This window comes from Myxine glutinosa, chromosome 6, assembly GCF_964187855.1.
Source record: "Myxine glutinosa chromosome 6, kmMyxGlut1.1, whole genome shotgun sequence".
NCBI lineage: Eukaryota > Metazoa > Chordata > Myxini > Myxiniformes > Myxinidae > Myxine > Myxine glutinosa.
Window position 1 is genome coordinate 154,236,758 of NC_136266.1, and position 17,293 is coordinate 154,254,050.

General features: G+C 41.8%; 1 protein-coding gene across 1 annotated transcript in view; it reads left to right on the top strand.

Moving 5' to 3' along the window:
- Nucleotides 1-17,293, top strand: part of LOC137429479 (putative E3 ubiquitin-protein ligase HECTD4) — a 224,760-nt gene that overhangs the window by 131,643 nt on the left and 75,824 nt on the right. The window contains exons 21-23 of the mRNA XM_078781093.1: nt 7,655-7,774; nt 10,595-10,699; nt 11,079-11,242. Coding sequence (XP_078637219.1) covers nt 7,655-7,774; nt 10,595-10,699; nt 11,079-11,242 — 389 coding nt within the window. The remainder of the gene's footprint in view (nt 1-7,654; nt 7,775-10,594; nt 10,700-11,078; nt 11,243-17,293) is intronic.

The window sequence follows — 17,293 nt, forward strand, 5'->3', positions numbered from 1 at the left end:
GTGTTTTAACACAAAAGCCTTAAAGACCACTGAAAATACATCCTGACGAGGGTTTGCAATCTCTGATTGCTCTTTCTTGTTTTATTTATTGAAAATGGTTCTCCATGTGATCCCTAATTAACATTTCTAACACCTTCCCCACAACTGAAGTTGAAAGAACAGGTCTGCAGTTCTCTCATTAGCTCATCCACCCGGTGTGACTGTGTGTGTGAGACTGTGTGTGTGAGACTGTGTGTGTGAGACTGTGTGTGTGAGACTGTGTGTGTGAGACTGTGTGTGTGAGACTGTGTGTGTGAGACTGTGTGTGAGACTGTGTGTGAGAGACTGTGTGTGAGACTGTGTGTGTGAGACTGTGTGTGTGAGACTGTGTGTGTGAGACTGTGTGTGTGAGACTGTGTGTGTGAGACTGTGTGTGTGAGACTGTGTGTGTGAGACTGTGTGTGTGAGACTGTGTGTGTGAGACTGTGTGTGTGAGACTGTGTGTGTGAGACTGTGTGTGAGACTGTGTGTGTGAGACTTTGTGTGAGACTGTGTGTGAGAGACTGTGTGTGTGAGACTGTGTGTGTGAGACTGTGTGTGTGTGAGACTGTGTGTGTGTGAGACTGTGTGTGTGTGAGACTGTGTGTGTGTGAGACTGTGTGTGTGTGAGACTGTGTGTGTGTGAGACTGTGTGTGTGTGAGACTGTGTGTGTGTGAGACTGTGTGTGTGTGAGACTGTGTGTGTGTGAGACTGTGTGTGTGTGAGACTGTGTGTGTGAGAGACTGTGTGTGTGTGAGAGACTGTGTGTGAGAGAGACTGTGTGTGAGAGAGACTGTGTGTGAGAGAGACTGTGTGTGAGAGAGACTGTGTGTGAGAGAGACTGTGTGTGAGAGAGACTGTGTGTGAGAGAGACTGTGTGTGAGAGAGACTGTGTGTGAGAGAGACTGTGTGTGAGAGAGACTGTGTGTGAGAGAGACTGTGTGTGAGAGAGACTGTGTGTGAGGGACTGTGTGTGTGTGACTGTCTGTGTGAGTGTGTTGTGTTGGTTGTTATCTCTAAATGCGGGTTTCAGAAGGTGGAACGGAGTCCTCCCAGGTGTCTCGAATTATCCAACTCTGCGTGTGTTTGTGTGTGTGTGTGTGTGTGTGTGTGTGTGTGTGTGTGTGTGTGTGTGTGTGTGTGTGTGTGTGTGTGTGTGTGTGTGTGTGTCGTTGGTTGTTAACTCTATTACGGGTTTCAGGAGGTGGAACGGAGTCCTCACAGGACCCAAAGTATCCATCTCCACTTCGCTAAGGAATCACGGTTCATGGACCAAACTGTTCAACTTTTTCCAGTTTTGTTCAACGGCTCTTTTCAGGATCGTCACCGAACCCCGGATTACCTCCAGTTGTAGTTCATTTGTGGTAATATTTCCGGGGATGGTTTTTTTTAATTTTAGTGAGGTTCTTCGTTATCATTGCTGTTGCTCCAATTATCACCGTTACAATTTTGATGCTGTTCAGCTTCCAAGATCTCTTGACCTCATTTTTAAGTCCTGGTATTTGGTCATTTTCTTGATTTCTGTGTTGTTTAGGCCAAAATCGCTGGGTACTGATATCTCAGTCAGCAATGCTGTCTTTTCCTTTTTATTCCTGAGTACAATGTCCAGACGTAATCCTTTGTTTTATATGTTCACGCTCGATGGAATCATCAGGTTGTACGTGAGCATGATGTCCTCATTTTCAATGATTGCCCTTGGTTCGTGCTTCCATGAGTTTTCTGGTACTGGGATGTTAAACATTTTGCAGATATGCCAATGAATGACTTTGCATACTTTGTTGTGCCGTTGTATGTAACGTTGTTCTGATAGGTTTTTGCATCCCGAGAGCAGGTGACTTGTACTTTCTGTTTCTGTCTTGCAGAATCTACACTTGTCCGTCTGGCTTAGTCCCGCCTTCTTTTTAAATCCATTGGTGTAGTGTCCTTGATGTTGGGCATTTATTATGATTCGTTCGCTGTCCCAGTTGAGCTGATTTCTTAGCCATTCCAATTGGCCTTCTTTGTCTATCCTCACTCTGTCCAATTATTTTTTGTACTTTCCTGCTCTTTTGTCATTCTTACAGTTATCGGTGTATATTTGTTGATATTTCACTTTATATTTATCTTTCGTCCTTTTTTGCAATTGTTGGGGCTGTATTCATTGCTATTTCGGTTTCATGTGTGACATCTTACATTTGCACCATTCTTTGGGAAAAAAAATTTGCGAGGTTTGTTTGGGATACTTTCTCTGGCTTGCTGTCTTCGTGTTTGCTTATACAAATTGGATTCTGTAGTCTGTTGAACTTTTCACGTGTTCAGCCAGTACGACAGTTGTCATTCTGTAGACTTGGTTGAGTTCATCAGGCCGCTACCTCCTCCTCTTCTCGGCAGGTACATTCTTGAGATGCACTGATTTTTGTAGAACATTTTGTGGATAGTGAGGAGTTTCCCTGTTTTGATACCTCGTTTGTTGATTTCCGCTTGTGTTCAGTTTATTATTCTGCAGCTGTATTTGAGTACAGGTATTGCCAGTTGGTTGATGACTTCGATTTTGTTTCTCGGGGAGAGACATGTTTTCAGGATCAGCCTCATTCTTCTCCTCTCAACAGTTGCTTCAACTATATAAAGGATTGATTCGTCCTTGTATAGAGTACTGCTCTCACATCTGGGGGAGGTTCTAGTTCCACATACTTACTGGACAGAATTGAATTAAAAGTAATTTGACTTATCAACTCTCCCAATCTGACCTCAAAACTTGACCCGCTCAAATTACGTCGCAAAGTTGGCTCTTTCTCTTTTCTACAGATATTACTTCGGTTTTTGCTCCCAAGAACTTGCTGCCTGTATACCTCCACCATTAGCGAGACCACGGATTACTCGACAAGCCACCACATCTCATGATTATTGTGTGGCCATTGGCAACTCAAGGGTGGGCCGTTATGATGTTTGTTTCTTCCCCTCCACTGCCAAACTCTGGAACTCTTTACCTTCATATGTCTTTCCAAACACTTATGATCTTCCCCTTTTCAAAAAGCAGATTCTCTGCTTTCTCAAAAACTGTTAGACTATTCTCTCCTTCTTTACTTTTCTATCAATGCAGCTCTTTTATTTGGCCTGGCCTCGATGAGGACGACATAGTCTGTGCCTGGAGCCTTCTACATTAAAAAATAAATAAAAATTCAACGTAAATATTCTTTACGAGAACGCCACTCAATAGAGCGCATGCTCCCGCCATGAGTCAAGTTGGAGCCCTATCTTCCAATGGTAAACTAGAACGCCACTCAGTAGAGCGCATACTCCCGCCGTGGGTCAAGTTGGAATAATACGTTTTGTTTAACATCCACTCTCCCCAAAACAATAAATGAAAAAGAAAGTAGGCCCTAACTGTCAGAGAATTTATTTTGATATATCTCGGAATTAAAAACACATCACAGCCACGAAATTAAAAACACCTCACCACCACATAATTCAAAACACCTCACCACCAGATAATTCAAAACACCTCACCACCACGTGATTCAAAACCACCACAATGTTATTAAAAACAGTTCACAACCACGGAAACAAAAGTTTCAGGGAGTAGTTCAGTGACAACAGACACTGGCCAGATATGTAGATATATGGATAAATACACCTAAAAATCGCAGAGCCAGAATTATTTATTTGGTCTGGGAAGCCCAAGCGAGGTTTCTTCTTCTTCAGCCTCTCACAACCCCGGGTGAATGTGCGATCTTTTAAAAAAAAGTTCGAGTTTTGCCAAATCTGTTTTATTCGTTTGTTAATATACCTCAGCCATTGACAAATCTGGAATTATAATTTTATTTGAGGTTCAAATTAACCCGGGACATTGTGTTAAACGATGCCTGCAAGTCTGTACATGTGATAAATAATTAATTGTCCACAGTCGAAGACTCTTCTTCTTCACGCAATAACAACTTCTAGCTTCCAGACCGTACATCCAATCTTCTTCAAATTTTGCACACTTGTTATTCTTCATGATCTCTAGTAGAGTATGAAGATTCACGTCGATCAATGAAGTGGTTCAATAGATATAAATGTTTTTATTATTTGCGTTTAATTAACGATATCTGCCAAACCACGTGCCATATCGCAAATTCCAAAAGGACATTTTAGTAGACTGATATGCTGAACAGATCTGTGAAGTTTCCCCTCGATTGGATCACAAATGAGGGAGGAGCTAGGTTTTAAATATTTGTGCTTAAAAACGTCATAACTCTGAAACCATGTGATGCATGACGTCATGTTCGGTGGCTTTTTTGTTTGTCATGGGTATGCGATTCTGCCTGCAAAGTTTGGCCTCGATCTGTTCAGGCGTTTTGGAGAAAATTGGATTTTAGTGTTTTTCACTCAAAACAATATGGCGGCCGAACCACGTGACCTGTAATATCATAATTACCATTAACATATTCTACAGACCGAGTCCCTCCTATGGTAAAAAACTTCTCTCAATCGGTCCAATTATTGCAGAGAAAATGGTTTTTGAAGGAAAACAGACAAAAAAAATTCCCAAAAAAATTCCTTTATCCGGAATAATATCCTGAGCTTCACCAAAAACTAATCAATTCTTCCTTATCCCAAGGGCAATCATCCCACGAACTTTCATCCAAATCCGTTCAGAACTTTCCCAGATATCTTGTTCACAAACACACATCTGCACACGCACACACACACACACACACACACACACACACACACACACACACACACACACACACACACACACACACACACACACACGGATGGACACGATCGAATGCATTACTCCCTAGCGGGAGTAAATATGTTTGCACATTTGTTTGTGACATATTTGGTTTTCCTTTTCTACTCCGAGGTATTTGTATGATGTTTCGTTGTCGAGATCCTGTATTGTTGTATCTAGGTCGATTTTTATGTTGTCAATTTTTGTTGATTTACCTTGTACCAATGTGCAATTGGCACACTCATCTAGACCAAATTACATTTGAATGCCGTCGCAGTACCGTATCACTAATTTCAGTTGTTCTGCCAATTTCTTTTGGTCATTTGGCACAAAGAGTTTTAGATCATCCATGTACAGTGTGTACAAGTCCTGGTGTTGGCTTAGCGGTTAGGGTGCTGGCTTGGGATCCGAGGATCCTGGGTTCGAATCCCGGTCGATCGCTGAATTAACGCCAGGGGGGTTGACTCAGCCTGTCATCCTTCCGAGGTCGGCAAATTGAGTACCAGCTTGCTGGGATGAATGATCCCGGTGTGTACCTCGGTTTAGAATAGGTACACCGTATCCCTGCACATCGTAAGAGCGTGACCAAGAGTTGGCGCCAGGAAGGGCATCCGACCATAAAACATTGCCTCAAACAGGGAACCATGATTGTCATGGGGCCCGTAAGGCTAACCCCCACTCCAGCGGGGAAAATGGCTTTAAAACGATCATTCATTCATTCATGTACAGTAGATGCGTCACCTTTCTTGTCTCTTTGGACATTCTCTTATTGAACATTAGGGTGTATCCTTGTCCTTGCTCATTAATGAGGTTGCTCAATGGATCCATGGCCAGGCAAAACTGGAGAGGTGAAAGGCTGTCACCATGGAAGGTCCTGCGACATATTTTCAATCCTGTTATTTTATCTTTCCTTCTGAGTGTTGCATTATCAATATTGTGCTCTATTGCTCCATTGCTTTCTCAATCAGTTTGATTACTTGAGGGTTGATCTTGTACAATTGCATGCATTTTATCATCCATTAATGTGGGACACTGTCAAACGCTTTTTTTGTCGTCTATCCAAGCTGTGGACAATTTGGTTCATCTGCTGTTATTGTTTTCGAGTATGGCCTTTGGTAGTAGGTAGTCTATTGTTCTGTAGCATCCTCCTTTACATGCCTTCTGTTCTGCCGAGGTCGGCAAATTTGAGTACCAGTTCACTGGTAATTCCCTGCTTGTCGTAAAAGGCGACAAAAAGGGTTGGCGGCAGGAAGGGCATCCGGCCGTAAAACATTGCTTCAAAAAAGGGGACCAAAAAACAACAACAACCACGGTCCCCGAAAAAGGCCAACCCCCGCTTGTGGGGAAAAATGGCCTCTAAAGGTGGTTTTTGTTCTGCCTCTAGGCCTCCTTTTTATGTTATTTTGGGTCTTCATAGATGAATTCCCAAAAGTTTTCAAGCCTGTTGTTCTCGGTGGGACTTCCTTTTGTTTCCTCAGTTCACGACAGAATTTTTTTCACGGCAGGGGGTGTGTGTGTGTGTGTGTGTGTGTGTGTGTGTGTGTGTGTGTGTGTGTGTGTGTGTGTGTGTGTGTGTGTGTGTGTGTGTGTGTGTGTCGGTGTGTCGGTCGCTGGTTGTTGTCTCCAAATGCGGGTTTCAGAAGGTGGAATGTTGCCCTCCCAGGTCTCGATGTATCCACCTCTGCGCGTGTGTGCATGTGTGTCTGCATGTTTGTCGTTTATAACTACTAGTAACGGTATCTGCCTGAAGGGTGGGGCTTCAATTGAGAGGCCCAAATGAAAAGGCAAAATATCAGAAATTGAAGGCTTTTATTTTATTTTAAACGATTTATGTAAACATCCGTTGAATCATATCACACGCAAATCATCAAAATCTAAACTATTTGTAGAATTTCAATGAAAGCCACATCACTGTTCATATCGGTAAATATTATTCCATCGTGTTTGGAAAAACTGGAAAATTGGAAAATTGGAAAAATTTGGAAAAATTGGAAAATTGGGGAAAAAAATTGGAAAAACAATAAAGCCTATTTTACTCCAGGGGGTCCCAGGATTACCCACCCAAGATTTCGTTGTGATCGGTTCAGCCGTTTTTGCGGTACATGGGAACAGACCCTGGTACCTGGTACCAAATTATAGTAAGATTTTCCATTTGAGGTTTTGTCATCAAATTTTCAACAAACCTTTATTTTGAGAATATGGAGAAGACTAATTCCTAACTGGGGTAAAGGTTAAGGTCACATAAAATCTTAAATTTTCATCTAATTGACTTGAAATTTGAACAGGTTTTGCATATTGTGTCACTAAAAGCTGTTGTTTTTTGAGGTCAGAAGGTCAACATCACATTCAATCATTGCTTTTCATCTCTTTGACTTGAAATTTAAACAGAATTTTCATATTAGGTAACTGAATTGGTTCACCAATCAGAAGGGTATTGTTATTGAGGTCAAAGATCAAGGTCACATAAAATCGCCAATTTTAATACAGTTGATGTTAAATTTGAACAGGGTTTGCGTATTTGGTCACTGGAGCCTATTGTTTTGAAGTCCAAAGGTCAAGGTCACATAAAATCATCAATTTTCATCCAATTGACATGAAATTTGAACAGGGTTTGCATATTGAGTCACTGAATTGGATCAACAAGCTCGAATCATATTATTTTTTGAGACTTAGTTTTAGCCACCGTGTTTGGTTTATTCATAAAGTCAATAATTGAATAAGTTGAATAAATTGATAGATTAAATCATGGGTTATGGATACAGCACAGGCATTTTGGGCCAAATTGCCTTTTCTTACATCTTATGTTTCCTCGTATAACATTGTATTGCATGTTCATTTATGTTGTTTATATTAGCTTTAATCACCCTGATCATTATATATTATTGTCAATCATCATTGTTGAGCCTTTTTATCCTTCCTTCCTCTGATCCCATCAGCTTACCGTTTATGGAGGACTTGGCACAGGAGGGAGAAAGGTTGGAGAGTATGGAGGAAACAGCCAAGGTTTTGGAGGTCGTACTGCCCTTGGATCTGCCTGGCCCAAACAGCTGGTTCGGGTAAGCAGTCGATGCGAGTCGAGGAAAATCTCGCGAATATCGAGGAAAATCCACGAATGTCAGGGCATTGATTCAATGGGGAAAAGGGAGACAGATAATTGCATTAATAGATGCAGTGGAGTGTTTTCATTCTGTACAGTAACTTGCAGGAGATGACGTGTTACACAGCTGGTGGGATATCCCACGAAGCAATGTTCACAGTGCGAATGGTGGGATATCCTGCCAAGCTGTGTCTGCAATGTGAATAGTGGGATAACCCACGAAGCTGTTCACAGTGTGAATTGGGGGGGACATCCCACTAATTAATGTTCACAGTGTGAATGGTGGGATATCCCACTACTTAATGTTCACAGTGTGAATAGTGGGATATCCCACTAATTAATGTTCACAGTGCAAATGGTAGGATATCCCACTAATTAATGTTCACGGTATGAATGGTGGGATATCCCACTAATTAATGTTCACGGTGTGAATGGTGGGATATCCCGCGAAGCTATGTTCACATTGTGAATGGTGGGATATCCCACGAAGCTACGTTTACAGTGTGAATAGTGGGATAACCCACGAAGCTGTTCACAGTGTGAATTGGGGGGGGACATTCCACTAATTAATGTTCACAGTGCAAATGGTAGGATATCCCACTAATTAATGCTCACAGTGTGAATAGTGGGATATCCCACCAATTAATGTTCACAGTGCAAATGGTAGGATATCCCACTAATTAATGTTCACGGTATGAATGGTGGGATATCCCACTAATTAATGTTCACGGTGTGAATGGTGGGATATCCCGCGAAGCTATGTTCACATTGTGAATGGTGGGATATCCCACGAAGCTATGTTTACAGTGTGAATGGTGGGATATCCCACGAAGCTACGCTTACAGTGTGTATGGTGGGATATCCCGCGACGCTACGTTTACAGTGTGAATGGTGGGATATCCCGCGAAGCTATGTTTGCAGTGTGAATAGTGGGATATACCGCGAAGCTATGTTTTGGTGTGAATGGTGAGATATCCCGCGAAGCTATGTTTACAATGTGAATGGTGGGATATCCCGCGAAGCTATGTTTACAGTGTGAATGGTGGGATATCCCGCGAAGCTATGTTTACAGTGTGAATGGTGGGATATCCCGCGAAGCTATGTTTGCAATGTGAATGGTGGGATATCCCGCGAAGCTATGTTTACAGTGTGAATGGTGGGATATCCTGTGAAGCTATCTTTACAATGTGAATGGTGGGATATCCCACGAAGCTATACTTAGTGTGTATGGTGAGATATCCCGTGAAGCTTTGTTTACAGTGTGAATGGTGGGATATCCTGTGAAGCTATCTTTACAATGTGAATGGTGGGATATCCCACAAAGCTATACTTAGTGTGTATGGTGAGATATCCCATGAAGCTATGTTTACAGTGTGAATGGTGGGATATCCCGCTAAGCTATGTTTGCAGTGTGAATGGTGAGATATCCCTCGAAGCTATGTTTGCAGTGTGAATGGTGGGATATCCCACAAAGCTGTGTTTACATTTTGAATGGTGGGATATCCCACAAAGCTGTGTTTACATTTTGAATGGTGGGATATCCCTCGGAGCTATGTTTACAGTGTGAATGGTGGGATATCCCATGAAGCAATGTTTACAATGTGAATGGTGGGATATCCCGTGAAACAATGCTGACAGTGTGAATGATGGGATATCCCGTGGAGCAATGTTTACAGTGTGAATGGTGGGCTCTCCCATGAAGCTATGTTTACAATGTGAATGGTGGGATATCCCGTGAAGCTATGTTTACAGTGTGAATGGTGGGATATCCCGCAAAACAATGCTAATGGTGTGAATGGTGGGACATTTTGTGAAGGATGTTCACAGTGTGAATGATGGGATATCCCACAAAGCTATGTTCATAGTGTGAATGGTGGGATATCCCGCGAAGCTATGTTTACATTGTGAATGGTGGGATATCCCGCGAAGCTATGTTTACATTGTGAATGTTGGGATATCCCGCGAAGCTATGTTTACATTGTGAATGGTGGGATATCCCGCGAAGCTATGTTTACATTGTGAATGGTGGGACATTTTGTGAAGGATGTTCACAGTGTGAATGATGGGATATCCCACAAAGCTATGTTCATAGTGTGAATGGTGGGATATCCCGCGAAGCTATGTTTACATTGTGAATGGTGGGATATCCCGCGAAGCTTGCTTATAGCACGGATAAAATATTTTTCTGTGGTCACAAAAAGCCATGAAAACGTGAAGCACAAGGCTGCAAAGGTAGATGCAGGTCATGCTCGCGGCTTGTGGTAGATATGTTTTTTTTCCGTATGTCCAGTTGATTTGTGCGTTGCTGGTAGAAGATACGTTTTAGAACTGTGTCATGCTCGCGGCTCGTGGAATTATTTTTTTTGCGCCTGCGAAAAACCATGAATACGCGGGAACACAGGGCCGCAAATGTCGAAGCAGGTCGCAATTTTTCAATCGGCAGTTGGGACCGCGAATGTCGGGGTCCGACTATCAGCAAAATATGGCATTCAAAAAAATGAGGAGAGTGTTGATCGGAGGAATTTTAGTAGATGTGATAAAAGTTAATGAAGGGAGCATGGTGATCAAGATATGAAAAGCAGATGATACATAATTATTGATGCGAGAGACAGGGGAATTGTTTATTGATTTGGGGAATTTGGAGATCCATGTGCAGCGATGAGGGAAAGCCTAATTGACAATAATTTATTAATATAGCAGAGCCAGAAAGAATACTTGATGCATGTTTTGTATTTCTCTTCCTGTATAGACTTTTTATTTTGTTTGCGTGTCCCTACAGGTTGTGGGAGATTCGGTGACATTTGTATTTGAAGTGAAGAGTGGAAGAGAATACAACACACCAGATTCCATTGTTTGGGGATTTGCTTGCACTGTTAGGGCACAAGTATGTTCTGGGGAGACTGTAAAGAGGTATTGTAGTAAATATAAAAAGATTGAGGTGGGATATTGAGGAGGAAAAGGTAAAATAAAGAGATGTGATGGAGTATGCAGGGATTAAAAGGAAAAAAGTTTGTGGAGTTTGAAGGGAAATTTAAAATGTTTGGAAGCAAAGAAAACATTAAATTGAGAGCTGTTCTTCACTTGCAATAGTCACCCATCACGTGATGAATAGACATGTCAGTTGGTTACTAGATGGGATATGAATTCAGTGATAGATGTTGAGAATAGAAAACATCAACTTTTTCTCACTTCAATAATAGGAGAATGAAGGTTCATTTCATGAAGAAAATGGCCTCTAAACGGTGGGTTTTTTTTAATAATAGGAGAATGAGGAGGAAGGTGAAGGTGGTTTTCCTTTTCTGGTGGACATTACCCTCACATTGGCTTCACTCTCCTGCTCTCTTCTCCACGTGCTTAACCGTGGGCCAGAAATGACTCCTGAGGAGGAAGCTTGCAAAGAACTACTCTCTTCAGAGCTGTTACAAAGGTGACTTAATCTGGAACGTTTTCTTAGTACTCTGTCTAATCAAAAAATGACCCTTTTCAATTTTTTCTGCATACTTAGTCTAGGCTTGTATGAGAGTTAACACATAGAACATGAGAGAGAGAGAGAGAGAGAGAGAGATATAGATATAGATATATATATATATATATATATATATATATATATATATATATATATAGAGAGAGAGAGAGAGAGAGAGAGAGAGAGAGAGAGAGAGAGAGAGAGAGAGAGAGAGAGAGAGAGAGAAAAAAAAAAAGAGAGAGAGAAAGAAAGAAAGAAAAAGGCAGAGAGACAAAGACAGACAACAACAGGAGAGAACATCAGGAGATCTGTGGAAGAGAGAGGGCTGGGGCGGGGTACACGGGATAAACAAGATGGATACTACAGGGGCTTCCAGGAAAGAAAACAGGGAATTTGAAGGAGGTGGGTTTGGGATGGAATCAATGGGGGTAGAAAAGATCAAGGTCTTTGGATGGGGGAAGATGAGAGATGGTGGTGAACAGTTGTTTTAAAGACCTGGAGGGAGGATTGGGATTGAAGAGAGTGTGGTGGTTTGTTCCAGAGGTGGGGAAAAAGAGGAATGAAAGAGTGAAGGTGAACATAGAGTCTTGATTTTGGCAGTTTCACCAGAAGAGGGTTGCTGACAGACCTTGTGCGTACTGCAGGAATATTTGAGGGACAGAGCACTGACAGAGTTGGGGGTGCAAGGCCAGAGAGTAGTCGATATCACACAGAAAGACCACCAATCTACCTGCGGCGAGAGGGTGAAAAGGCCCTCAGAATCGGCTTCATCGTGGGGAGATGCCAATGATTCTAAAAGCCTTGGTTTCTTCAGCGTGAAGCCGAGCTAGGTGTGGGGCAGGTGCACCAGCCCAGAGATGAGAGCAGTACTCCATCAAGCCGTGGATGAAATCTTTGTAAGTGGTGAGTAGCTCAGTAGTGCGAAGGAACAACTTCACATGACGGAGGATGTCAATTCGGCGACTGGTTTTGGAGGCCACCTTGAAAATATGGCTATGGAACAGTTAGTCCTACAAATAATAAATTTGATCCAGAATATAATGTCATTCTGTCAAACACTTTCAATGAATCACAGTGAAATATATTTACCTCCGCCACCAAAGGTGGATGGAGGTTATGTTTTTACCCATATCTGTTTGTTTGTCTGTTTTTTGTCTTTCTGTCTGTTTGTCTGTTTGTGAACAGGATATGTCAAAAAGTTGTGGACTGATTCGGACGAAATTTGATGGATAGGTTGTGTGTGACAAGGCCGAATCAATTAGATTTTGGTGAATATTCGGATCCAGATCTGGATACAAGAATTTTTAAGTGATTCTTCACCATTGACAGATAGTGCCAAAAACGATACATAACATGGTATTTCAAAAGGTTGTGGACGAATTATGACAAAACGCGGTGGATGAGTTGGTTCGGCGACTATAACAAGACGATTAGATTTTGGTTCAGGTCCGGATCCAGATCTGACCTATCAATGGGTTATAAAATGTTAACTGTTCAGCCTGGCTCTGTACCGAGTGCTCTCTACCGAGTGCCGTTATAGTTTTTTGATGTGATTATATTGATTTGTAAGTAATCAACAAAGAACTGAATCTGGTTTTTAATTCCAATAATTTTTTGGAGGAGTTAAAGTAAAAAAATCCAGCTATGCAGCTTTGTGAACTATGTGAACCTCCAGCTATAGTGTAGGCTGTTATGTCATTTCGTGTTTTTTTTTTGTTAAAAGCAAAATTCCACTTGATTCCTTGTCTTTGGGGTGTCACATGTTCGAAAAAATAGGTTGTTAATTTTTTAAAACGGATTAAGGGTGTCAAATCCAAGATGGCCGCCAAAATATATAAATTCCATTAAAACTGGTATTCTGAACACAGTATGAGGTCCAAATTAATGATAATACCCATAATTTCAATACCAAGGAGTTCAAAAACAATTAATTTCAATATGGCAGTCAAATTCAAAATGGTGGAAAAATCCAAGATGGCCGCCACTTCTTAAATAACCACAGTACAAAAACTTAATGTTCTTGATAACACAAATTGTGAATGATGAAATAGGTCCATTTTGGTGGTAATGCCCACATAAGTAATGCTAGGCCGTTGGGGAAACATGTTACTGATTCGTTGAAATCGGTGGATGCCAGCCATAGTGAGAAATAGTGAGAAAATCCAATATGGCTACCACTGTTTTACACAAAGGTCCACATTGCTATAACAATGATAGCGTAATGTAATTTCCTGTTTGACCATATTTAAATATTCCTGTCTCACAATCATCCGTTTTACCTTACAAGTCCTCGTGTTCATCTCCCACAATGTTCTGAGCTGATTGTTCATTGTTGCTACAGCCGTAGTTCAAACAGCTACAGACCTCTGTGCATGGGAGTTTATTGCTGCGGCAACTACAGGAGTTTCCTTTGCATCCTGATTTGCAGCCACATTTTACCAGCTTAGTCACGGCCTCTGGTGCTGGAGGGTTCAAACACATCACCGGAAGAAATCTATTTTCCTCTGACTTCCATTCGTAGTCAGTGGGAGAAGGAAGGGACGGTTGACTTTCGCATGCCTGCATCCATATCATTGCAATATAATGTGCTCGCAGAATGTGTGGTGTCAATGATCCAGAGGTTGGAGGCAGACTCTCTCCCTCGGCCTGTCGATTTGAGTACAAGAACCATCGTAGTGCATTTACTTTGGTGTGTGTTTTGGATCTGTACAACAAGCAAACGAACCTTTCCAGTTGGTCAATTGCATTTCGAGAGGGTGTAGCAGCAGATTTGCCAAGTGAAGCAAGTAAATCCAGTATCATATCATCGCAGGACATGAACGCCTTCATACACCAGTCCTTTGTCCTGCCGGCGAACCTGCCACACATATCTGATCCTGTGAAAGAATGAAACCCGAGAATAGCTGAGGCGCTGAGGCGACTCCGAAGCGGTTAACTCCTAACTTTTCAAAGATAGGTTTGACTGCAATTTTCCTATTCAGTTTTCCTTTTCCGGTAAGGAAATATGTCTCAGCAGGTAGCTGTGGATACATGTGGATCATCAGCAAGAAGACATCGGTGTCTGGAGAGGCTATTACAAGTTCTACATCGCCGTTAACTGTTAGGGCATGGAGCCAGAGTAACGTATCCGCTTCTTCATGACCGTGTTTTACCAATTCATCAGGCACACTTACATTGCCTTTTGTCTCAGTGCCGAAGGTTACCATGAACTTCTTCAATTTGTTGGCAGAGCTGTTGCTGTGATCCAGAGTCTTTGCAGCTAAATACTCTACAAGTTCTGCCTTGGTTTTGACACTTGAAAGGAAGTCCTTCAAGGAAATATTCTGGATCAGTGTACTATCTTGGATGTGATAGTAGGTCGAGTTTCCCTTTGTTCTCTTTTTTCTCATTTGCTCTTTCAGAGAACTTTCGACGTATCTGTCAAATACCAGTCTTACTTCGTCGTAGTTAGCTGCAATCCTGATAAGCTTTTCAAGAAATGACATGGCAAAATCACTGCATGTTTTCATTTTGTCTGTCTTGGAGATGGAGTTAACGAGGGTCATGCCATCTATGACTACAACTTTAAATTTCTCAGACATGTCGGATATGTCAGTTGAAGCTTCTTGCTCAGGCTGCGCTTCTTGTACTTCAGGCGCCTCGGCTTGGGGTGGTACTTCAGTTTGAGAGTTTTCACTCAATACTTGGTCGCCAGAAACACTCGGTATGGCATTAGCTGGATCGCTTGTGGCTTCTGTTGGGCTAGGTTGCTCCTTGGTAACTAGCGCTTCAAGATGATGAAGGACCTTAGCCTTGTCATATGCTAGGAGAAGTGACCCATCCGAAGCGAAAAGGGCACGTGGAACAATTCCAAATTCATACTTCCCAATACAGTCCTTTAGATCAAGGTCTGGACGGCTTCTTGATGCTACTATAAACCTCTGTAGGAGTCCTCGTTCTTCTTTGACTTTAATGAGTTTGTCACCTGCTTTCACTTTCTTCACTGTGTTGGCACTTTTGAAAGTGCCTATGTTCTTTCTCTTCATTGGATCTGTCGGAGAATTTGTAGCTGAGAGACTCAGGACTCCAATGACCGGACACAGGTTTACAAAAGGTCTGGTTTATTAACTGGTTATTCACTTCATTCCATTTACCAAATAATACCGCATAATATAATGGATCAGGTTAACTCTTTTCGCATGGTCCTTCTCGTTCGGCTGATGTTCCTCTGCCACTCCCGTTGGTCAGAGCTTCTGGTAGCAAGTTCTGTCGACTCCATGGTTGCTCTTGTTTATATGGACAAACTGGACTTAATCCCCTCTCCGCTAATGCCCCGAGGTCATGCATGTACCAAGTCCTGGTATCAGCTCGCTCCCCTCCTGTTGTGAGTTCCGTTTACCAAACGATAGGGGGGTGCTTCAGCCAGGGGCTGTGACCAGGTGGACAAGAGATTATCATGTTCGGGCGCATTCCTGACACTCATTTACAAACTCGGCTTTCACAGAGTTTGCATGTAAAATGTATCTGCTTTGTTACCAGGTTAATTAATAAGTTACCAGTGCCAATTAATAAGTTACACTGAGTTACACTTCCACAATTCCCTCATCTTTTTGTTTTTTGTTTATATTAACCATTAATCTAAACATCAATATAAGTAAACAATCAATCACTACAAGTAAACATCATTACAAGTATAAGTAAATAATCAATCACTTTGGTAATCAAATTCCCTTGGGCATACACCGTCATCCTGCAAGAATCACAAAACATTTCGTTGGTCATTGACTCCTTCCATATTGTTCAATCTATTGCATTTGCATCACAAATATATTTTCAAAACAACACTTCACCATCACCAAGATACAACAATTTCACTTCATTTTCAAGTTTTGTAAAGCATCTGCACCATCTGGCAAAAACGTTTGCCTCCACACAAATGTTGACTTTGTTTGAAAGGAAGGGCTGATCACTTGTGTTTGAATCCTGGTATGAAACATTTTCTCCTAATGTCTTCATAGCTCCTGCACTACTTCGTGTAGGATTTCGCTGTTGTGGTAACATTGCGGAGTCATAGACTGACCCTGCTCTCCTTGTAGCATTCTTGCCACTTTTTGCTGTAAACCATAGTAATTCCTGAACAAGGCCTTCACCCAGTTGTAGTCGACTTGCCTCCTCCCTCATTGTGAGTGGGCAGCAAGTATTGGTGTGACGTTGATTGGCCAGCAAGATGTGGAACAGGGGTGCCGGATGCATCCACAATGATGTTGGGACCATGGTGTTCAGGTCATTCATGGTCCTTACCAGGAGCAACCAGCAGAATCGTGCACAGCTGTTGTGACAAGGGCACAGCCGTTTTTTGCAGCTCCATGCTGGTTCCCCGGACGTTGGTGAAGTAATAACATATGTCCCCGCATTTCACAGAGGTTGCAGGTAAAATGTCGTTGTCCTGCAACTTCTGATGTGGTGAATGTTCGAAGCCTTCGAACAAGAGTAAGTGATCGCCTTTCTTTCATATGTTGCAGTGTGATCCAGGCAAATGGTCACATAAATTTCCTTGGTGAAGGTAAGCATTCATCTCCAAGTTACACGGGAGAATGTCTTCATCATTCTTTGAGAAAGAGGGTGTATGCCACGATTAACTTCATTTTTTTTTAGCCACAAATTTTCTTTCTCGAACTTTTTCCCAATTCCGTTAGCAATCCCTCCAAAATGTGATCTCGTCTTATCCTTATGCTCAGTCACATCTGAATCTGCTTTCCGCACACACTGAATCAGATAGGGTACATCTTACCATGAAATCAGCATAATCATGTATATCTTCCGACAGTTTCACATTCAACAATTTGTTGTTTTTCCTTAACACAAAAAGTTATATTGTACAAAAAAGTTATACAAATTAATTGTATATGATTACAATCACAAACGGGAATATCTAATTCCCAACAACAATTTTCCCAAACCAACAAATTAAGCATAATGTATTATTACCATAATTCCTCTCCACTTTTTCTTTTCCCTCTTTTTCCTAACAGT